The sequence below is a fragment of the Heterodontus francisci genome, chromosome 37 (assembly GCF_036365525.1).
Source record: "Heterodontus francisci isolate sHetFra1 chromosome 37, sHetFra1.hap1, whole genome shotgun sequence".
NCBI lineage: Eukaryota > Metazoa > Chordata > Chondrichthyes > Heterodontiformes > Heterodontidae > Heterodontus > Heterodontus francisci.
This window is the reverse complement of record NC_090407.1, coordinates 41,357,533-41,381,744: the sequence shown is the minus strand read 5'-3', so window position 1 is coordinate 41,381,744 and position 24,212 is coordinate 41,357,533. Positions and strand designations below refer to the sequence as shown.

General features: G+C 41.2%; 1 protein-coding gene across 1 annotated transcript in view; it reads left to right on the top strand.

The window, feature by feature from the left end:
- Positions 1 to 24,212, top strand: part of tmem269 (transmembrane protein 269) — a 142,457-nt gene that overhangs the window by 21,690 nt on the left and 96,555 nt on the right. The window contains exon 2 of the mRNA XM_068017005.1: positions 17,869 to 17,924. Within this exon, the coding sequence (XP_067873106.1) occupies positions 17,900 to 17,924 (25 nt within the window). The 5' untranslated portion in view covers positions 17,869 to 17,899. The remainder of the gene's footprint in view (positions 1 to 17,868; positions 17,925 to 24,212) is intronic.

Sequence of the window (24,212 nt, the reverse complement as noted above, 5' to 3'; positions counted from 1 at the left end):
ATGTACTGGGACAGTGGCTTAAAGGAACAATTCACTATCACTTATAAAAAAATTAATATTGAACTGGGGACAGGGACTCATTAACGGAAGCAAAATAACATTAACGAAGAAAATAATGGGACTAAAGAATGACAAATCCCCAGGAACAGATAGTTTCCATTCCCAGGGTTTTAAAGGAAGTAGGGGAGAACATTGCAGATGCTCTTTAAATGTAATGTTCCAAAATTTTCATGATATGGGAACTGTTTCCTTTAGGTTGGAAAATTATGCATCTCACTTGACTATTCAATGAAAATGAGAGTGTGAAACCAGGGAATTATAGACCAGCTAGCCTAATGGCTTTCTTGGGAAATTACTAGATCCTGTAATTAAGGATAGTGACCTTGAAAACTCTCAGCTGATCAGAGATCCAGCTTGGATTTGTAAAGGGTAGGTCAAACCTGCCAAATCTGATGGAATTTTTTGATGAGTTGACAAATGGTAGTTGGTAGGGAATGTCTGTGGATGTTCTTTTATGTGGACTTCTCGAAGGCATTTGATAAAGTCCTCATAAGAGAGACTGTTAGTTAAAGTTGAAACCCATGGAATTGAAGGTAAATTATTGACCTGATTAGGAAATTGAGCAGAGTAGGGATAATGGGAGGGTACTCTAATTGACAGAATGTGACCAATGGAGTACAACAAGGATCTGTGTTGCGGCATTAACTATTCCCTGTATTTATTAACGACATAGATGATGGGATAGAAAGACAAACCCAAGTTTGCTTATGACACAAAGATAGGTGGCATTGTAAGCAGTGTAGATGCAAGCATAATGTTACAAAGAAATATTGATTAAGTGGGCAAAACTGTGCCAAATGGATTTCATTGTAGGCAAATGTGAGGTCATCACTTCGGACCTAAAAAGGATACTTTTTTGGTGAAGAGCTAGTAACAGTGGGAGCCCAAAGAGACTTGGGGGTCCATATACATAGATTAGTAAAATGTCTGGTACAGAAAATAATGAAAAAGGGTAATGGAATGCTGACCTTTATATCTAAAGCACTAGAATACAAGGGGGTAGAAGTCATGTTTCAGCTATACAAAGTACTGGTTATGCCACACCTTGAATACTGTGAGCGGTTCTGGGCACCACACTTGAGGAAAAATATAGTGGCCTTTGAGGGAGTGCAGTGTAGATTTACCAGAATGATAACTGGATTCCATGGGTTAAATTATGAGGAGAGTTCCCACAAACTAGGGTTGTATTCCCTGGAATTTAGAAGGTTTAGGGGTGATTTGTTTGATGTTTCAAAATATTAAGGGAAACTGAAGGGTGGATGGAGAGAAATTATTTCCACTTCTAGCACTAGAGGGCATAGCCTAAACATTAGTGTCAAGAGTAAAGTTAGGAAACACATCTCGCAAAGGGTGGTAGAAGTCTGGAACTCTCCTGCAAATGGCAATTCATATTAGGGTCAATTGATATTTAAAATGTTGAGATTTTTGTTAACCAAAGGTATTACGGGATATGAGGCAAAGTCGGGTATATAGAGTAAGATCACAGATCAGCTGCCATCTCAGAATGACAACAAGCTCGAGGGACTAAATGGTGCACTCCTGTTCCTATGGTCATTCGATGATCAAGTTTGATGGGAGTGGAGTCGAAGCAGGAGGTAGGCCTCGGGTATGATGAGCTTGGTCAGGACACCGATTGGGAGGGCAAATTAAGAAGAGGTGATAGTTCATGGAACTGGTGGAGGTTTATCTTGGCAAAAGCAGTAGAAGGATGGGCGATGGTAAATGCTTTTGATGGCTGACGAGTGGCAGGTAACATTCATGTTACATAAGCTATTGAGCACCTCCAAGAAGAGAAAGTCCAATCATCTCTCTTGACGTTCAACAACACCACTATTATCAAACCTCCCATTATCGACCTCTTGGGGATAACCATTTGTTCAGAAGCTTAACTCTATCAACCTTATCAATGTTATGGTTAGAAGAGCAGGGCTGAGGCCACATACTTGGCAAGAAGTGCCTCTGCTCCAAACTCCGTGAAGCGTCACCACCATCTACAGGAGTATGACTCACCACCCACCTGGATGGGACAACTGCAATACATTCAAGAAGCTCATCACTATTGAGGGCAAACTAATTTGCTTGATTAGTGCTTTTTAATATATTAATGACCTAGACTTTGGTATACAGGGCATAATTTCAAAGCTTGCGGTTGATATGAAACTTGGAAATGTAGTAAACAATGATGTGGATAGTAAGACTTCAGGAGGACATAATTTTTTTTATTGGTTCATGGGATTTGGGCATCGCTGGCTAGGCCAGTATTTATTGCCCATCCATAATTGTCCTTGAAGAGGTGTTGGTGAGCTGCTTTCTTGAACCGCTGCAGTCCATGTGGGGTAGGTACACCCACAATGCTGTGAGGAAGGGAGTTCCAGGATTTTGACCCAGCGACAATGAAGGATTGGTGATATAGTTCCAAGACAGGATGTTGTGTGACTTGGAGGGGAACTTGCAGGTGATGGTGTTCCTATGTATTTGCTGCCCTTGTCCTAGGTGGTAGAAGGTGCTGTCGAAGGAGTCTTGGTGTGTTGCTGCAGTGCATCTTGTAGATGGTACACACTGCTACCACTGTGTGTCGGTGGTGGAGGGAGTGAATGTTTGTGCATGGAGTGACAATCAAGTGGGCTGCTTTGTTCTGGATGGTGTCGAGCTTCTTGAGTGTTGTTGGAGCTGCACCCATCCAGGCAAGTGGAGAGTATTCCATCACACTCCTGACTTATGCTTTGTAGATGGTGGACAGGATTTGGGGAGTCAGGAGGTGAGTTACTTGCTGCAGGATTCCTAGACTGTGACCTGCTCTTGTAGCCACATAAACACCGTGGTGACTACGGTTCAGTTTCTGGTCAAAGGTAACCCCCCAAATGTTGATTGTGGGGTATTTAGTGATCGTAGTGCCATTGAATGTCATGGGGAGATGGTTAGATCCCCTCTCATTCTTAAATCTGTACTGATCCTTCTACAGCCTTAAAGGCACACCACATACTTCCTGGAAAATAAAAAAAAAAACTACAGGATCATAACATCATCTCAGACTTGGACCTAAACCTAAATGACTGACCCCTTTGCCTGAGACTATAGACCCTAGTTCTAGACCGTTCAGCCGAAAGGGGAGAAAAAAGCCTCTTCATCTAACCTGTCAAGTCCCCTCACAATATTATATGCTTCAATGAGATCTCCCCTCATTTTTCTAAACTACAGAGAACATAGGCTCATTCTGCTCCATCCCCCCCTCACAGGACAGCCCTCTCATCTCAGGAATAAATCTAGTAAACCATTTTTGCACTCCCTCTATGTCAAGTATATTGTTCCTCAATTAAAGGCGACTAAAACTGTACACTACTCCAGGATTTGGCTCACCAAAGCCCTATATAATTGCAGCAAGACTTCCTTACTCTCATACACCAACCCTCTAGTAATAAAGACTAACATACGTATCGAATCATACAGTCTTTATGGCACAAAAGGAGGCCATTCAGCCCATCGAGTCCATACCGGCTCTCCGTGAAGCAATCCCTTTTACCTGCTCTATCCCCTTAGCCCTGCATGTTCATTTCCCTCAAGTGCCCATCCATATTCCTTTTGAAATCATTCTTCGTCGCTGCATTAAAAAAGATTCTTACCCACATCCCCCTTGCATCTCTTGCCCAAAACCTTAAATCTGTGATCCTGGTCATTGTACCATCAGATAATGAGAACAGCTTTTCTTTGTAAACCTGTCGCAATCTTGCACTTCTCTATCAAATCCCCTCTCAATCTCCTTTGTTCCAAGGAGAACAACCCCAGCTTTTCAAAATAACCTTGTAACTAAAATCCCTAATTGCTCGCTGTACCTGCATGTTAACTTTGTAATTTTGTGTGCAAGGATCCCCAAATCCCTCTGAATACCTACATTTACTAGTGTCTCACCTTTTGAAAAGTATTCTGCTTTTCCATTCTTTCTACCAAAATGGATAATTTCACACTCCCCCACATTTTGCTACATCTACCACCTTCTTGCCAAGGCATTTAACTGTTTGATATCCCTTTGCAGCCTATTTTTGTCCTCACAGCTCAGAATCTCAATCACTGAATCATTGCGATGCAGAAGAAGCCTATTCGGCCCGTCGTGCCAGCACTGGCTCTCTGAAAGAGCAATTCCCTCAGTTCCCTTCCCCTGCCTTCTCCCCATGACCCTGCACGTTCTTCCTTTTCATGTAACTAATTCCCTTTTTGAACGCTTCAATTGAACCTGCCTCCACCACGTTCTCAGGCAGCGCATTCCAGACCTTAACCACTCACTGAGAAAAAGTTTTTCATGTCACTTTTGCTTCTCTTACCAAATACTTTAAATCTGTGCCCTCTCGTTCTCTGTCCTTTCACAAGTGGGAACAGTTTCTTTCTGTCTATTCAGTCCAGACAGAACCCCTCATGATTTTGAATACCTCTATCAAATCACCTCTCAGCCTTCTCTTCTGCAAGGAAAACAGTCCCAACTTCTCCAATTTATCTTTATAACTGGAATTCCTCATCCCTGGAACCATTCTCATGAATTCTTTCTGTACTCTCTCCAATGCCCACAGTACTCAAGCTGAGGCCGAACTAGTGACTTATATAAGTTCAACATAACTTCCTTGCTCTTTTAATTTATGCCCCTATTAATAAAGGATACTGTATGATTTATCAACCGTGTTCTTAATCTGTCCTGCCAACTTCAATGACTTATGCACATATACACCTAGCTCCCTCTGCTCCTGCACCCCCCTTTAGAATTGTACCCTTTATTTTTTATTGTCTCGCCATGTTCTTCCTACCAAAATGAATCACTTCACATTTCTCTGCATTGAACTTCATCTGCCACTTGTCTGCTCATTCCACCATCTTGTCTCTCCTTCTGAAATTCTGCGCTATCTTCCTCACAGTTCACAGTGCTTCCAAGTTTCGTATCATCTGCAAACTTTGAAATTGCGCTCTGTACACCAAGGTCTCGGTCATTAATCGGGAAAAGCGAGGGTCCCAACACTGATCCCTGGGGGACTCCACTACGAGCCTTCCTCCAGCCTGAAAAACATCCATTAATCGCTACTCTTTTTTTCTTTAGAGATACAGCACAAAAACAGGCCCTTCGGCCCACCGTGTCTGTGCTGACCAACAACCACCCATTTATACTAATCCTACATTAATCCCATATTCCCTATCACATCCCCACCACCTACCTACCCTAGGGGCAATTTACAATGACCAATTTACCTATCAACATCAACAGCATTGCCCTCATCAACTCTCTCTCTTACCTCCTCAAAAACATGATTTTCCCTTAAGGAATCTATGCTGGCTTTCCTTAATTAACTACTTTTGTCCATGTGACTGTTGATCTCCCATCTAGCCTTATATCATCAGCAAACTTGGGTATATTACACTCTGCCTCCTCATCTAAGTCTTTAATACAGGTTGTAAATAGCTGAGCCCAAGCACTGATCCTTGCAGAACTCCACTAGTTACACCCTGCCAACCTGAAAGTGTCCTGTTTATTCCTACTGTTTTCTGTCCGTTAACCAATCCTCAATCCATGTTAATAAAACACCCCCAATCCCAAGATCTTATGTGGCAACTTATCAAATGCCTTCTGAATGTCCAAATATATTGCTTCCACCGCTTCTCTATTATCTACCGTTAGTTACACTCTCAAAACAAATTCTAACAGATTTGTCAAACATGATATCCCTTTCATAAAACCATGTCTACTCTGCCTCATCATGTTGTGATTTTCTAAGTGGCCTGTTACCACATTCTTGATCATACTAGCACTTTCCCGACTGCAGATGTTAGGCTAACTGTTCTATAGTTCCTTGCTTCCTCTCTCCCTCCAACCTTGACCAGTGGGGTTACATTTGCTACCTTGCAATCCACAGGGACAGTTCTAGAATCTGGAAGATCAGAACCAATGCATCCACTATTTCTGCAGCCACCTCTTTTAAAACGGGATTTGTCAGTTTTTAGTCCTATTAATTTTTCCAGTACTTCCTCTTTATTAATATGAATAACTTAAAGTTCCTTACTCTCATTAGACCCTTGGTTTCTCTCAATTTCTGGTATGTTTATTGTGTCTTTACAGTGAAGACAGACACAAAATATTTGTTTAACTTCTTTGCCCTTTTCTTATTTCCCCATTATAATTTGTACTGTCTTAAGGGACCCAAATTTACTTTTGTTAATCTCTTTTTGCATACTTGTCAAAGCTCTTACAATCTGTTTTTATATTTCTTGCCAGTTAACTCTCATGCTGTATTCTCCCCCTATTGAATTATAGGTCATCCTTTGATTTTTAAAACTCTCTCAATCCTCAGGCTTACTACCTTTTTGGCACCAAGAGCCTCTTTTAATCAAATAATATCCTTAACTTCTCTTGCTAAGAATGGTTTATACAATCTTCTGCAGTGGCATTTTTAATTCCTCAAGGGAACATATATTCATTGAGAATTATGAATTATCACTGAGAATTGTGAATTAATACTTTCCCTAGTGCAGAGATTAAGAGGTGTTCAAAATCATGAATGGCTTTGATAAAGTAATTGAAGTAATTAACAAGGAACTGTTTCCAGTGGCAGATGGGTCAATAACCAGAAGACACAGCTTTAAGATGATTAGTAACAGAACCAGAGGTGACATCAGGAATTTTTTTTTTTAAAACACAGCGAATTGTTGTGATCTGGAATGCACTGACTTGAAAGGGTGGTAGAAGCGTGTTCGAGTAACATTCAAAAGAGAGTTAAACAGAAGAAAGTTACAGGGCTATGGTATTTTTTATTCATTCGTGGGATGTGGGTGTCGCTGGCTAGGCCAGCATTTATTGCCCATCCCTAATTGCCCTTGAGAAGTTGATGGTGAGCTGCCGCCTTAAACTTCTGCAGTCCATGTGAGGTAGGTACACCCACAGTGCTGTTAGGAAGGGAGTTCCAGGATTTTGACCCAGTGACCGTGAAGGAACGGCGATATAGTTCCAGATCAGGATGGTGTGTGGCTTAGAGGGGATGTTGCAGGTGGTGTTGTTCCCATGCATCTGCTTCCCTTGTCCTTCTAGATGAAAGAGGTTTCAGGTTTAAAAGATGCTGTCGAAGGAGCCTTGGTGAGTTGCTGCAGTGCATCTTGTAGATGGTGTACACTGCTGCCACTGTGCATCAGTGGTGAAGAGAATGAATAGCACCCCATCCACCACCTTCAAGAATCAAGCGGGCTGCTTTGTCCTGGATGGTGTCGAGCTTCTTGAGTGTAGTTAGAGTTGCACCTATCCTGGCAAGTAAAGAGTAGCTGCTTGAATACTCTTAATATTGTACATTCGGTCCCTTCCTGTCAAGCTCTGATTCTATCCCTTATTACTACCTTGCTCTCTTGCATTGTCCTTTCTTGTTAATTTATCATATCTTCTCTCACTTGATCCCTCGCTCCCACTGTTTAGTTTAAAGCCCTTTTTACCGCCCTATTTATACAACTCGCCAGAACACTGGTCCCAGAATGGTTTAGATGTAGGCCATCCCAATGTTACATCTCGCACTTTCCCCAGTACTGGTGCCTGTGCCCATGAATCGAAACTCATTTTTCCCACATCAAACTTTGAGCCACGCATTTAACTCTCTAATCTTATTTAACCTAAGCCAATTTGCTCGTGGTCTAGGTAATACCTTTTGAGGTTCTGCTTCTTAATTTAGCCCCTAGCTGCTCATACACTCTGTGCAGAACCTCTTTCCTAGTCCAATCTATGTCATTGGTACCCACGTGGACAACGACAACTGGATCCTCTCCCACTGCAATTTCCTCTCCAGCCTCAAGCAGATGTCCTGAACCCTGGCACTGGGCAGGAAACCCAGCCTTCTGAACTCTCGCTCTTGGCCACAGAGAACTGTGTCTGTTCCCCTAACTATACTATTCCCTGCCACCACTACATTCACTCCTCTTGAATGGCTTCCTGTGCCATGGTCCATTTGCTCATCCATCCTACAGCCCTCACTCTCGTCCATACAAGCTGAAAGAACCTCAAACCTGTTGGACAATTGCCAAGGCTGAGGCTCATCTGCTTCTGCCTTCTCGATCCTCTTACCTGCCTCACTCGCAGTCACACCCTTCCATCCTTTACCACTGACCAAATCAGAAGACCCTATCCTATGGGGCGTGACTGCCTTCTGGAACAAAGTATCCAGGTAGCTTTCCCCTTCCCTGATGCATCGCAGTGTCTGTAGCTCGGCCTCCAGTTCATCAACTCTGAGCTGAAGCTTCTCGAGCCTCAGTCTTTTACTGCAGACGTGGTTGCCATGGATCACACTGGTGTCCACGAACTCCCACATACTGCAGCCACAACACATCATCTGCCCTGCCATCCTGATTGTGTTGGAGATATGTAATTAATTATTGATTTAATGAATAGGAAATACCAGTCAATCTATTAAGCTTTACTACTATTCATAAACCTTCCAATTACTAAAATTATCAAAGTTTTTGAAAGATAAATGAGAAAAACTCTCAACAACCAATCAAATACCTGTTTTCCTGTGACGTCACACTTTGATTTTTTTTTTCCGAACGCGGTCAGTCTGCTCTACTAGCCTAGCCTGGAAAGCTCTTTTATGGCCTCCGCTGTTCTCGCTCTATTTTGCTTCTTCCCGCTGCCGCTCTTTTGTGGCCACTCAAATCAGTGGACCTCACACAGAAGGGTTCTCGGCGTCGCTTTTTCCAGACTTCGAGACTCCCGTCGCCCAGATAAAATCCCAGCCAAGGTCTTTACTGGGGGCAGCCATGTTGGAAATTTTATTTACCCCTCCCAGCAGACCTGGAAGGTATCTGAAAAATTTGAGCAACAGGTAAAGCTAATGTTTCACGCTGCTACTGTGCAGTAGCAACACTAACAGAATGCTGCCGTCTTGCCAAAAAGACGTCCTGCCTATCTCACAAATGAGTAATGTGATATATGAATTTCAATGCCAGTGTGATGCTAGGTATATAGGCTGCACGTCTCAAAGACTGGCCGTATCAAACAACATGTCCCTTCTGCTGTTTGCAACGGGCAAGGTACAAGCCGTACCCAACCAGCCATGCTTGCAAAACTCAAAACACAGTGCCCAGCATTAGATGTGATTCCGCGATTGGACAACATTTGCTAAATAAATATGCTAAGAATATTAGGCTGACAACCAATTTAAGATCGTCAGTAGGGCTCGCAGTGTGGCGCATTTGCATGGACTGGAAGCTGTACATTAATACACAGGGCCCTGTTCTTTGCAGACAGAAAAAACATACGCACTTTGCGCCTGTTTCAGCTGAACAAAATAAGTGACAGCCATTTGCTGGTTCATTGGTCAAGACATTGCCCTGAGGAATCAGAGTCAGTCTGCCTGGTTTAAATTTCTAACAAAGCTTGGCAGTTAACTGTCAGTCACCGTAAACTGGTGCATTCTCCTTGGCAATGCTCTACCAATCAGAGTTTACTTGCCAACCAATCAGCACTCTCTTCTCTTGTAGTATAAGTTGTTGTTTTCCCTTACATCGGTTATTCTTGTGTATTGTCCTGATGAGTGCAAGATGAAAAGCTTCGACAACATGTCTCTATTTTCAGCAATTCACTATAACATTATTATGAAATCTAGCAGGTTGGGTTGCATGCCTGTTATTGCTGTAATCACAACGAAAACATATAACCAATATTTCCAGTGTAATTTACTTGTTTAAAAAATTGTTTTTCCTTAACACCACTGTATGTCTTTAACAAAAATATCATTATTGACAAAAAGTAATGAAAAGAACAACTTATTTCTTCCTTCCTACATACTTTCAATTAACCTATCTGGCTTCTTTCTCTTTCTGTCTGGGTATCTCCTCCCATTTTAATTAGCTTGCCTCTGCTCTCCCAACATCTCAGACTGTCGATCCTGAACTTCAGCTTTGACGAACAACTCCACCTAATGGTTGAGACTGTGAAATTGATTGATTAGTCTTAATCAAAGACTCTGACTCAGTTGTTCTACCGGTGGATTCTGTGATACCAGCAAACTTTCATTCTTACTTTCTCTTTGGACTGTAGGAACTATAGGAGGTTTTGCATGCTCTCCCTATGTCAGATTTTCTCTTACAAGCAAATGATTGATATGACACCGACAGAGTCTCTCCCCAATCTTCTAGATATGAGAATGCACCTGGTCTTACAACAACTCCAACCATGTACTTCTCCTTATCACTTGGTGGTTTTTCAGCATTACCTTCTGACCAGCACTGAACACTCTTAAGTTTCATGTCTCGAGTATCATGATTCATCTTCACTCTGTCTTTCTTTTCTCTTACCTTGCCATTGACGTCTGGCTTAAGCAAACTAAACCTTGTCCGAGTGTTACGAGAATTTTTTTTGCATTAAAACTTAGGATTCTGTGTTTTTAAAAACTGAAAAAGGATTTCATGGACATTGAGAGACCTGCAGTAGTTAAACTTTATGGATGTTATGAAAGGAAGTTCAACTAAAGCTGAACTGGTAAACACTGACTGGAATGCAGGTAATTTCAATGAAACCAGCAGAGGGTTGACCTCAGAGCTACCCTCTATGACAAGAGACAATTTATGACTGGGCATGTGACTTGTTTATGGAAGGTTTTGTTTTAAGTTTTGAACTTTAAAAGCCAGTGAGTTTGGACAAGAAAAGCAGGCATTTGAAATTTGATTTTGACCTGCCGGGAGATCAGAAGAAGACCCAGAGAAAATATTAGCTCTCTTTGAAGGAATCCTGCATCTCTAGAGAAGAAACCCTGCATTTCAAATATGGCAGATTCCTATTGCCTCCTGTTTCTGAAGAATCCCTACATCAAGCCGTACTGTTGCCTTCTGCATTGAAGAAATCCTGAATATTGGATTTAAACGCTTAACTCGTAAGGTGAGAAACCTGTTGTAGACTGAGAGGTTATTCTGTAAGAGAACAGAAAATTGTCTAGCCTGTGTCGACACTTTCTGCAGCACCATTTGATGCTGGATGATCTGGTGGCATTGGAGTATGTTTGACTCCATTCTTACTCAGAAATATTTCAAGCTCTTCTGATGTAAACTGTGGCCCATTATCTGGCATCAACACTTCTGACAATCCATAAATTGCACACCAGCACTTGTGGTATTGCGCATAAACTCAACATTTGTCCACTTGTTATAGCTATTTACCAAAACAACAAAATTATCCATTTATTATAAAACCAAGTCTTAATCAATAATGAAGTAAATATATATGCGAATCGAAATAGTAAAGTCCCGTATTATTATCCTAGCCCTCATGCACGCGTGCACACACCACGCACACACATATATATCCATAAACTGGTTAACTGGGGGGAGAAAAAAGGATTTTTGTTTACAGCTGTTTCAAAGGAATAAAACAAACTTAGACTGCAATGATCTGGAAGGAGGTTCTTTGGCTTGGCGAGGTGTCCTAAAGTCAAATAGTTGGCTGCCACTAGTATAGTACAAAGTACTGGGGTCTCACGGGCAACATTGATTGAACACCACCTCAAACACATCCAGCCCTGTCATGGTCAGGAAAATATTCACTTTATCCTCATCTAGGGTTTTATTAGCTTGCAGCCAAATGTGTAACCTTTGTTCATAATTACACCAGCTCTCTTTGTTAGGGTTGAATTCCCCCATTGTCCCAAAATAAGTCTTTGGTGCCATATTTTTAAGTTACATACTCCGAGTTGTAGCTGAACACTAATTGCAGACACACGAAGCAATCTTTCAACTCGCTCAGACTTCCTCAAAATCGAATTTGAGAGGTCCAAAAAGTGTATCGGAATGTTCTTCAGACGGTAATCTCTTGAATGACATGCTTTAAAAAAAAATCAATCCCATCCTTTTTTCATGTTTCTGTTGTGTATTCATGAGGTCTTTAATGGGGGCAGCCACGTTGAAAACTTTATTTAGAGGACAGCAGAGAGTCAGTATACAAAAGATATTTAAGTATAATCCAGTTTAATACTGTATACTACAGTAATATCAGTATTTTTTAGGATAAACTAATGGCCCATAGTTCAGGACAGCACCAAAGTTTAAAAACATAGGAAATGGAATGAGACCAATTTAGAAAGTAGTGCTTAGATAACACTGAAATTATTTAAAGTATACATGCTGTGAAGGAAGTCTTTAGGTCCTTATTGGGTGAGTTCAGCTGAGCCAAATGAGCTTCCTTGATCGTATCTATTTGGTGGTCATAAAAGAAACTTGCAATTATATAGCATCTTTTATGACTTTAGGACATCCCAATGCACTTTACAGTCAATTAAGTAGTTTTGAAGAACAGGAGTTACTGTTGTAATGTAGGAAATGTGGCAACCAGTTTTCACACAGCAAGGTCCAACATACAGCAATGTGATGACCAGATAATCTGTTTTATTGAAGTTGGTTGAAGGATTAATGTTGGCCAGGACATCCAGGAGATCTCCCCTGCACTTCTACAAAATAGTGCCATGGGATCTTTGATTATATCTTTCCTAATTCACAACCAGAAAAACTGGAGTGGGTTACAAAATCATCTCTGTCGATACATATGAGGGCTTATATTACTGTACTAGAGCTAATTATGACCTCAATGAAATTGTTAACGTGAAAAATGCAAGAAACCAGACCAATTTAAAGAATTACACAACAAAATTTTACATTTTAAGACTTACAACAACTAAACTAAAAGAAATCCCCATTAACTAAATAGTACTTGTAAGTAGCTGATACCCCAAATTGCAAAGAAAGGTATTTTCTTTATTTATTGAAATACTTGAAAACCTCACACTACACTTATACATGACACAGTCCTTTTTGAAACCTTTGTGGTTAAAAGTCCCAAACGCCCAGTTGCAATGGGTTGGATTTCCAGGACCTTTTCAAAATTAATGTCCTCTTCACTCACTTCCCCGAGCAATTCCGACCTGGACATCCATGAATAAGGTGATTCTTGGTGATTCTGTTGGGTTTTTATTTCTCTGCAAACTTCCAACTTTCAAATCAGGTTCCAGTCTTCACTGTCTTAGGCTGCCGAAAGCAGGTGTTCCCTCTCTCCCTCTCCCTCACGAGGCTGCAACTGCTGGGTTCCCTTCTTGCAGCCTGTCTGCCTTTAGCAAATCTGTTAAATTTATCTGGAACCAAACGTCAATGGCTTATTGTCCTATTCCAATATGCAAAGTCCAGAAATCTGGTTTCACAGAGCCACCTGGGCCTTCCATTGTTCCCAGGTGTTAACAGCTGCTTGGTTACCAAAAATCTATCAATCTCAGATTTAAAATTAAGAATCAATCGAGTATGAATTGTCATTTTCAGAAAAAAAGTTCCAAACATCTTTTTTTTTATTTTAGAGATACAGCACTGAAACAGGCCCTTCGGCCCACCCAGTCTGTGACGACCAACAACCACCCATTTATACTAACCCTTCAGTAATCCCATATTCCCTACCACCTACATACACTAGGGGCAATTTACAACAGCCAATTTACCTATCACCTGCAAGTCTTTGGCTGTGGGAGGAAACCAGAGCACCCGGCGAAAACCCACGCGGTCACAGGAAGAACTTGCAAACTCCGCACAGGCAGCACCCAGAATCGAACCCAGGTCCCTGGAGCTGTGAGGCTGCGGTGCTAACCACTGCGCCGCCCATCTACCTCCCTTTGCATTGAGAAGTATTTCCTCATTTTACTCCTGTAGGATTGGCTCTAATTTTTAGACTATGCCCCCCCCAGTCTTAGACTCCCCAATCAGCGGAAATAATTTCTCTCTATCTACCCGATCTGTTCCCCTTAATATCTTGAAAGCTTCAATCAAATCACCCCTTACACTTCTAAATTCCACGGGATGCAAATTCCACCTAGTTTGTGTAATCTCTCCTCACAACTTAACCCCTAGAGTCCAGGTATAATTCTGGTAAACCTATATTACACTCCCTCTGTTATATATTGTTATACTATCTGTAAAGTGTTGTGAACTAATTTGCTAGGAACTAGTTATGTGTAAGTGTTCCAGTGGGGGGGGGGCCACATTCACAACTGCACTGGGGAGTCATGTTATATGTAACACAAAGACCAGTTGAACCAGGTTTCTACAGTAGACAGTAAGGTGCTGTAATAAACAGACTGACTCCAGCCTTTTTCAAGTTTAAATGTGATTATTTCCAACATCTGAGAACCTGGAAACAACATAAAGACATAATATAGTGGCAGCGAGTGTCTGTGAATAAACCTACAACATTTTTACAGCATCAGATTGAGAAAATTGACCCAAATTAGTGCCAGAGAGAGAGAAAGAAAAACTGAGTGACTCGTGCAAAAACAAAAAACGAAATGTCAGCCGGGACAGGAATGAATGCACAGCTACAATCCATAATGAATTGGGAAGCTGATGATGTCGTAGAGGCATTTGAGAAGTTTAAACAAAAGTGCAATTTGGCACTCAGTAGCTTCCTAAAAGGCGCTAGAGAAGTGGAGAGGGTCAGTTATATCGTTCTGTGGGCTGGAGATGAAGGATTAAATTTATTTAACATCTGGGACCTAAGCGAAGAGGACAGCAGAAACCCAGACAAAATTTTTGAAAGATTCAGAATCCATCTCCAGCCAAAATCAAATCATCGGATATACAGATATGCATTTCAAGGCCTCAGACAAGAACTAGGTGACCCTATTGACAATTTTGTAGCAAGATTGAAAAATGCAGCCAGAAAATGTGAATTTAAGGACACAAATGAAAGGCTGATGTATCAGCTCATTTGGGGTCTGCACATTCTGAAGTACAGAAAGCTTTAATTGGACAGGACAAGCTCACAATATTGCAGGCTATAGACACTGCCAGAGCTCATGAAGCCACAAGCAGACAGATGAAGACTCTGACCTCCAAAATGGCTAGCCTTCAGATAAGCCAAGAGACAGGCAGCAGGGTTGGTGCAGTAAAACTCACAACAGAAAGAGGAGATGATAGCTACTGAAGTACCACCCAGACCATGGCAGACTGTAGGAGTCCATTTATTCACACATAATCAAGAATGGTATATTGGTTGCAGACTACTACTCAAAATTCTCTTTTATCTGGAAGATGAAAGACTTGAGAGCCACAACAATCATCTCAGCAGTACGAGTTCTGTTCGCTGAGCAAGGGATTCCGGAAAGGTTAATATGTGACAATGGCACCCAAGTTACATCCAGAGAATTTAAGGAATTCGCAGACCAGTGTGGGTTCAACAGCATCCCTCTTTTGCCAGCTAATGCCTCCCAGGTGTGATAGTCAGTATTTAGGGCCTTCATGTTGGGCTTGCAAGCATCCTTGAAGTGGAGCTTTGGGTGCCCCACTGGTCATCTGGCCTTGGCTACCTCGCCAAACAGAAGTTCCTTGGGTATGCGACCGCCTTTCATCCAGTGGACATGTCCCATTGACTGAAGCCACCTCTGTTTGATAATGCCAACACACTTGGGAGCTCTGCCTTTGAGAGGACTGCTGCATTTGTGATTTTTGTCCTGCCAGGATATATCCACAATGCACAGCAGACAGCAAAGATGGAAATTATTAATATAAAAGCAAAATACTGCAGATGCTGGAAATCTGAAATAGAAACAGAAAATGCTGGAAATATTCAGCAGGTCTGGCAGCATCTGTGCAGAGAAGCAGAGTTAACGTTTCAGGTCAGTGACCCTTCATAATGGAAATTATTAAGCTTCTTTTCCAGGTGGCTGTAAGTCATCCGTGTTTCACAGTTATACAGGTGCTGAGAACACAGGCCTTGTAAACCATCAACTTGGTCCTAAGGGTCAGCTGATATCCCACGTGTATTTCGTGAGTCGGCCAAAGGTGGTAGCTGCTTTCCCTATGCATGTACTGAGTGCTGCATTGAGGGATTATCTGTCAACATGGACCCAAAGCAGCAGAATTTGCTAACCACTTCCAGTGGGGTGTTTATTTCATGTGATCAGGGAGAGATGCCTTGTCCCATGATCACGGTTTTCTTGATGCTTATAGTCAAGGAGAACAAGTTACAGGAATGGGAAAGAGAGTCTGATGCCAAATTAGTACAAATTTCACGAATGACTTGATATATCCCTCTGCTGTGGCCACAACCAAGTTTCATTAGGATCCTGTGATGAGGATATTGTCCTATGAGGAGAAATTGAGCAGACAAGGTTTATATTCCGTGGAGTTTAGAAGAATAAGAGGCCATCTAATTGAAATAAAATTCTTAAGGAGCTTGACAAGGTAGATGCTAAGAAAATGTTTCCCCTGGCTGTGGGATATAGAACATTGGGGGTCTCGGTATAAGGGATCGGCCATTTAGGACTGAATGAGAAATTTCTTCACTTAGAGGGTTGTGAATTTTTAGAATTCTCTACCACAGAGGGTTGGAGATGCTCAGTCGTTGAGCATATTCAAGACATAGGTCAGTAGATTTTTGGATATTAAGGGACATGGGGATAGTGCGGGAACGCAGAATTGAGGTAGATTAGCCATGATCTTGTTGAATGGTAGAGAAGGCTCGAAGGGCCAAATGGCCGACTCAAGCTCCTATTTCTTGTTTTGTGTCAGTTGAAATGAGTGATCTATAACCTGCAGCCACTTCTCAAAGGTGCACATCTACTTGTCCCCTCTATCACTCATTTCTTTGTTTTCTTAAAACTGGGAGAGAAAAAGGGTGATTTTTATCATGTCACCAAATCATCACTAGATAAATGAACAGGCTTAAATGGGTAAGAAATGGGCGGCACAGTGGCGCAGTGGTTAGCACTACAGCCTCACAGCTCCAGGGACCCGGGTTCGATTCTGGGTACTGCCTGTGCGGAGTTTGCAAGTTCTCCCTATGTCTGCGTGGGTTTTCGCCAGGTGCTCCGGTTTCCTCCCACATCCAAAAGACTTGCAGGTGATAGGTAAATTGGCCGTTGTAAATTGCCCCTAGTATAGGTAGGTGATAGGGAATATGGGATTACTGTAGGGTTAGTATAAATGGGTGGTTGTTGGTTGGCACAGGCTCGGTGGGCCGAAGGGCCTGTTTCAGTGCTGTATCTCTAAATAAATAAATAAAAAAGATCAGAGTTCGCTGCAAGAATATCTCATGTTCAACTATTTCCTCATTTTGTTCCTGACCCTATCAGCAGCCACCACCAACGAAACACTCTATGTTGCAAGAGCTGCATTCTGTTGCATAGATGAGTTGGCTCTGTTCCAGTTGGAACAGTGAATTTTAATACCTTCATTGCTTTTACATTTTTCATAGCTTTATTCCAATGATAAGTCAAAAAGTACTGATTGTTCTGATACCATAATGTCACTAACATATAGTTATAGCCTCCAAGCCTGAATGTACCTTACATGAGTGGACAAAATAAACACTCAGATCTGAACCACAAAAAAGCTGTTCCCATTAGCTGATCGTACAAGGACTAGGGGACACAGATTTAAGGTTTTGGGTAAGAGTTGCAGGTGGTTGTGAGTGGTAATGACCTGGAATTTGCTACCTATGAGGGTGGTGGAAGCAGAGCTGATCAATGATTTCAAAAGGAAACTGGATGGCGCTTGAGGGAAAAACTTGCAGGGCTATGTGGATTGAGTGGGGGAATGGGACTGACTAGATTGCTGTACAGAGCCAGCCTGGACCTGATGGGCCAAATGACCTCCTCCTGTGCCATAATGATTCTAAATAAATCCATATCGCTTAACTTTCTGATTTGATTTTGAATTTAATCCTAGGGTTCAACCCCATTCAGGAAAAAATAAATATTAGATCTGTTATTGTATGTCAATTAGTGGGTTAATTCCTAATGTTACTGTATGTTTTTGTCTTTTTCTGTCTTTTAGCAGAAGATTAACCTATTTCTCAAGTTAAGACGAGATGTTTATACTGAGCCCCCCTTCCAGTAAGTACATATTGCCAGTCACTTAAATCTGCCAGTTGTAATAAATAACACACAAACTTGTTTTTGCTGCCTCTGAGTTTTCGTAAAACCCCATTTTTCTTCTTGGTTATTTTCATTTTAGCTTGTCCATCATCTAAAACATGTATACCTCACTACCCCCAACTTTTTTTTTTACAGAAAGTTGTTCAGTGTTTTGAATGCTAAATCTTACTTTCTAGTATTAGAACATACTGTAAGAGCTAATTCCAGATGTAAGCAATGATGGACTACGGAAGAAGTTACCGAAGAAAAAGAGAATCCATTAAATTGTGATTTCTGGTAGTATTGTGTTTTATAGCAAATGTTTCTAATGACTGAACAGCTATATAATCAGCGTTTTGTACATGGCTGCCAGAAGGGGTTGAAATGGTAGTATCTGTTTGTTAGGACGAAGAACAGGACCAAACCCAAAACCTTGCCATAATTGGTTTGACTAAATATGGCCTGGATTGAATTTTTGCCCTTAACAGTTCAGTTGTTTTTGAGTAAAATAGTGTTTCATTTTAGTTGCTTCACAGCAATGGCCCTAGAATGAATCACCTTGCAATTAAAATTGCATTTGGTGCCAAGTGCTTTTTGATGAGTAGGAACCTGGAAGGAGCTAGCCAGATTCTATGGAATACTGCCAAGAAGCTTCCAACTGTGGGAGCTACTGAGTGATTACGTGTATCAGAAGAAGTCTGGGCACCTCATACAGGAAAAGAATTACCAACGTACACCATTCAAATTTTCTGTGGTGTAAACTGCAATAGGAAGAAAGACTTTACGGTAGAACAGCTTTTTGGGGGGGCTGGGTGGGGTTAGGGATCAGTGTCGATGGCTTTTGAATGGGGATTTAATGAACTGTAATCTGTTGGTAGAAAGGCCTGAAGATTTTCATTGTTGGCTAACAGTAGGAAAATCTGCTCGAAAAGGCTTCGGATTTGGTTTTGCTGAAGTCAATAAGCAGGACGTATACTTGAATCCTGGGATTGGTAGAATGTGCACAGAAAGCAATGTCAATGTGTTAGTATGCTGACCGTGCTAGGGAATGAATGGAAAGCTGACACAAATTGCCCTACTTTGATCCCTTATGGTATAAAAGTAATACAACAAAGTGAAGCTTTATAGTAGCGTTATCCTATACTTGCCTAATGGCTTTGCAGTTTGATAATGGAATGTTGTCTTTTTTAAATTTTGAAATAGTGTTTCAAATGGCATGTGGGTGGCTGTGCTAATATTTTTCCCCAAGGTCTCTTCACTTCCAAGCAAGTAGAAGTGAAAAGATAATAAAGGTGATGTGATGTAGAAGCTGATATTAATTTGTGCTCCTGCATCTCCCTGTAATATTGCTAGGGGTTTTGCCACAAGAAGTGCACAAAAATTAGATTTTGAATATTGTCTATTTTTGTATATCTCAATGGTCAAAAGCATGTCCATTCCTATGCTTCATTATGTGAGCAAAATACTTGTTCAGTATACTTTGCAGAAGTCTGTAATGTCAGTTTGCTTGTCTCAATATCAATACAAATGGAGGAAATTTCATTCAACAGGTGGAACCATCATAATTTCTGCCCCTTTCAAAGAATCATTTATTACATTGAGGAGCTAATTCTAGAATCTACCATCATTCAAGAGACTGGACAGGGAAGCATTTTTGTTATACATTTCTTAACATCAAATGGTAACAAAAATAATGTTTTTCTCCACCAGTTTCTGGTGTTAACAGTGAATGCTAATAACACTAGTATATTAGAAGTTGCTACCAAACGAGAGGGAACAGAAGATCCTGTTATACGTGGTTAATGTGACATTAACAACCTAAGTTAATGACCTTCGTTGCTGATAGTACCCTTAGACTACTGGGCTCAGTAACACTCCTAAGGCATTTCATAGTTTTTCAAATCTTGCTGTTTGAGTAAGTAGAGATAAAAAGCATAATTTTATGCTTAACTTATAATTTCTTTTTTGAAAAGGGGAGATTCACTTTTACCATTGTTTTGCCAGTACTGAGCTGGTGTCCCCCTTTTTTTTCAATTTCCACCTGGTCATTTTATGCAATGTTTTGCTTGAAAATGCACGCCATTTAAGTGCTGTGCAATTGCATTCTGCACATCATATGACATATGCAGATGAGAATATGACAAAAGGCCTGGATAAGAATCTCAGCAGTAGATTCAGAGCACTGCTGTAAGAGGTCAACTGGAGTTACTGAACCAGTATTAACTTTCCTTACCACTTCAGGAATAAGTTAATACTTAGAAACTGTTCTGTAAGAAAGTTCTTGCCTAAGCAAAATGGTGCTACCAGTCAAATGCTTCACGAGGCAGTAAGTTGATGTAATATTGACTCCCTTTCAGAGGGTTCCTTTGTTTAAGGATTCAAATGACTTTACTCAAACCACACTGTTAGATTATGTTCCTACTAAACTAGTATTTTATTTTTGTTAACCAAGAGGTGTTTTAGAGCTGAGTCTTTTTTAACCTCTAGAAAGATGTAATTAATGGACCCTAATCTAGTGTAAAATGAAAAGCTTTGCAAGATGAACTGAATTTAATGGAGGGGAGAGGGTAGGAAAATATTTAGAAATTTTACATCAGTAATTTTTTTTTTAAAACGTTAAATGTATATTGTATAGAAGTGCTTAACATCCAACAATTTTTTAATGTGTAAATTCTACTGGTGTTGTCTCGTGAGAGCATTTAAAAGGGGAATAACTTATTGAAATTGGTGTCCTGCGCTTCTTGCATGACCCTTGTCGAATCTTCACTCGCCCAGCACAACGTGTCACTAACTGGCAGGAAGGCCTCTATACCCCTGCCGTGCCCTCACCTCTGCTGGCTACTGAGCCATCTCCATTCCTGATTTTGGCTCACTCTTCGCTGGAGAGTTCCTCCCATTAAGCAGCTTAATGTTAATGAGGTCCAATATCGTGACTTCCTCAAACCTCACCATTCAAGTGCAGGGGTCATACCCTCTGTCATTTTGTTCCGCTTCTCCCCCCGCCATCCGCCCCCCCCCCCCCCCAAACCACAGCCAATCCCCTCCAAATCCTGGCAAAAAATGGACATATCAGAATTTCTAGGCCTTGAGATATTTGTAAAATCTCCTTTTTCCAATCTACAAATCAAGAAAGACTGAGGACTCCCATTGTTGGAAGCAGTTAAGGTCATTTGAACATTTTTGTATGTATATGTCAAAACATCATAAACTTAGAAATTTTATCTGAGGTAACTATCACAGGAAATTGATGCAAGTTACTAATTCCTAGGGGATATTTAGGTACCATAGCATAGCAGTAATTTGTGAAAAAGCTGTGCCTTAATTTAAATTTGATGGGTGACTCTAAAAAGAATTTCTGAATGTAAGCATATTTAGGCATAACCTTTTCATACATACAGTACTGTGCCAAAGTTACAGTTAAAGGAACAAGTTAATCTTTATGTGAACTATGACTCAGTTGTTAGCACAATTGCCTCAGATAGAAAGTTGTGGGTTCGAGTCCCATTCCAGGACTTGAGCACAACAATCTAGACTGATGCTCCAGTCCACTGAAGAAAGAGGTGCCGTCTTTCGGGTGAGATGTTAAACCGAGGCCCTGGCTGTCACCTCAGGTGGATGTAAATAATCCCATGGCACTATTTCCAAGAAGAACAGGGGTGTTATCCCTCAACCAACATCACAAAAATATATTATCTGGTCATTATCACCTTGCTATTTGTAGGAATTTCTTGTGTGAAAATTAGAAGCCATATTTCCTACATTACAACTACACTTGTAATGGGATGGGAATGGGACGCGAACCCTGGAATGGGACTCGAACCCACAACTTTCTATCTGAGGCAAGAGTGCTAACAACTGAGCCATAGTTCACCTAAAGATTAACTTGTTCCTTTAACTGTAACCACAGAAGTGACTACACTTGTCCAAGTCAGAATGGTGTGTACCTTGGAGGTAATGGTGTTCCCAAGCACCCTGCCTCTAGGTGGTGGCGATCGCAGATTTGGGAGGTACTGGTTAAGAAGCCTTGACGAGTTGCTGAAGTGCGTCTTGTAGATGGTACATACTGCAGCCACGGTATGCCAAGGGTGGAGTGAGTGGATGTGGTGCCAATCAGTCAGATTGCTTTATCCTAGTTTTGAGCTTCTTGAGTATTGGAGCTGCATCCATCCAGGCATGTGGAATGTATTCCATCATACTCCTGACTTGTGCCTTGTAGATGATGGAGAGGTTTTGGGGAGTCAGGAGGTGGGCTACTCACTGCAGAACACCTAGTTTTTCATTTGTTCTATGTAGCTTGTCCAATTCAATTTCTGGGCAATGGGGATTTAACCCCCCACCCCGCCAATCCGGATGTTGTCGGTGGTGGATTTGGTGATGGTAATGCCATTGTGCCATTGAATGTTGAAGAGAAGTGGTTAGACTTTTGGAATGACCATTGCCTGACACTTGCATGAATATTGTCACTTATCAGCCCAAGGCTATATGATACCTGTGTTTTTATATCAATTTGGGCTGACAGTGATGCACTGAACAAAATTATTATGTTAATCAAACCTGGCTTGCTCCTGTGTCTGATAATGATATGTAGGTGTTTAGGCGCATTTAAAATAATGAAATGATCTATTGATCAGCCTATGTATAGGGCACAACTTGCTGTTTTGTAGTGAAAAATAGAAGTGCCTTGCCCACTCCTGAGACATGCAGTGTTTGAGTCATTTATGTAACTGATATGTGAGGGAAGCCATTTATTTATTCTACTATTTAGAAGGTGAGGAAAATTGTTTTAGGCACCAAATTTTTAAAAAAGTTCTAGGTTCTTGAGGGGATCTCTTGAAAAAGCATCTGTCCAAGTCCTGTCAGTGAGGATCTGCAGTCCACTTCGTGTAAGCTTTGGCTTAATTTTGACCAATATTACAGTAGATTCCTATGCATGTGTTTAAATGTATAGTAGACTTTCCATGGCATTGCTCCCAGAATGTCAGAGGAGATGCTGTTTCATGCTATGCAATATGGAACATATTGTTGGGGATGCTGATTTATAGTAATTGCGAGTTTAAATACTTATTGCAAAGTATTACATTAATGTATTTTCATGTTGTGATTGTCATAGAGTGATACAGCACTGAAACAGGCCCTTTGGCCCACCGAGTCTGTGTCTACCAACAACCACTCATTTATACTAATCCTACATTAGTCCCATATTCCCTACCACATCCCCACCTTCCCTTAATTCTCCTACCACCTACCTATACTAGGGGCAATTTACCATGGCCAATTTACCTATCAACCTGCAAGTCTTTGGCTGTGGGAGGAAACCGGAGCACCCGGTAGAAATCCACGCGGTCACAGGGAGAACTTGCAAACTCCACACAGGCAGTACCCAGAACTGAACCCGGGTCGCTGGAGCTGTGAGGCTGCAGTGCTAACCACTGTGCCACCCTTGTAACCATCTGGAAATTATAAATCGGCCTTGACAGTAGTGGCAATTGTAATCCCATGCCCCTCACCCTCTCCAAGACCCTACTGCTTCCTTTCCAGTGCTTGCAAACACCACAACAACCATCCCTCCTGTTCTCCAGGAGCCTTGTGTCCGCTCCCCAAGTGCTCTCAAATCCCAGAAAATTCCCAACCCACAAAATTTCTCTGCCTTCTCCACAACTGCAAGACTTAATTCCTCTATACTACCCAAAATCTGGAACATCTTGCCAGGCTCCTATGTATCTTCAACTTTCAAAAGGGGTGAGTGGTAAAATTAATGGCTGAGTGAATCAAGGCCACTGATAGTTTCCATGAAAATGTACATATAGAATCTATAAGTATTACCAACGTTCTTAAATACCATTTGGTCTCCAGAATATTTTGTTGTTTAAATTTTAATTTATTCATAAATCAGTGGCACTCATAATGTATGTTGCACAGCATTAAAAAGCATTTCTCGAGTCCACATGAGCAATGCCAAGGGAAGTCTGATAGTTTCTATTAAATATTAATTAATGGGAAGTTCCAGTATGGTTTAATAGAAGGCAGATCAGAGGCTCTGTGTTTAATTGCCTTAGTAAAAGTGACCTATTAAAACATTTACCCTGCAGCTCCTAGCAAAGCTCAGCTCCAGGAATGTGCCAGCAGTGGATGGGACAGGATAGTTAGCAGGTAGTTTCCAGGATATGTTGAATAATTACTTGCATCAGCATTTACAATGGAGGAAAAGGTCAGCATGCTGGAAATCCCAAGGAAACTGATATTGGATCCGAGATAAGGACTCTCAAA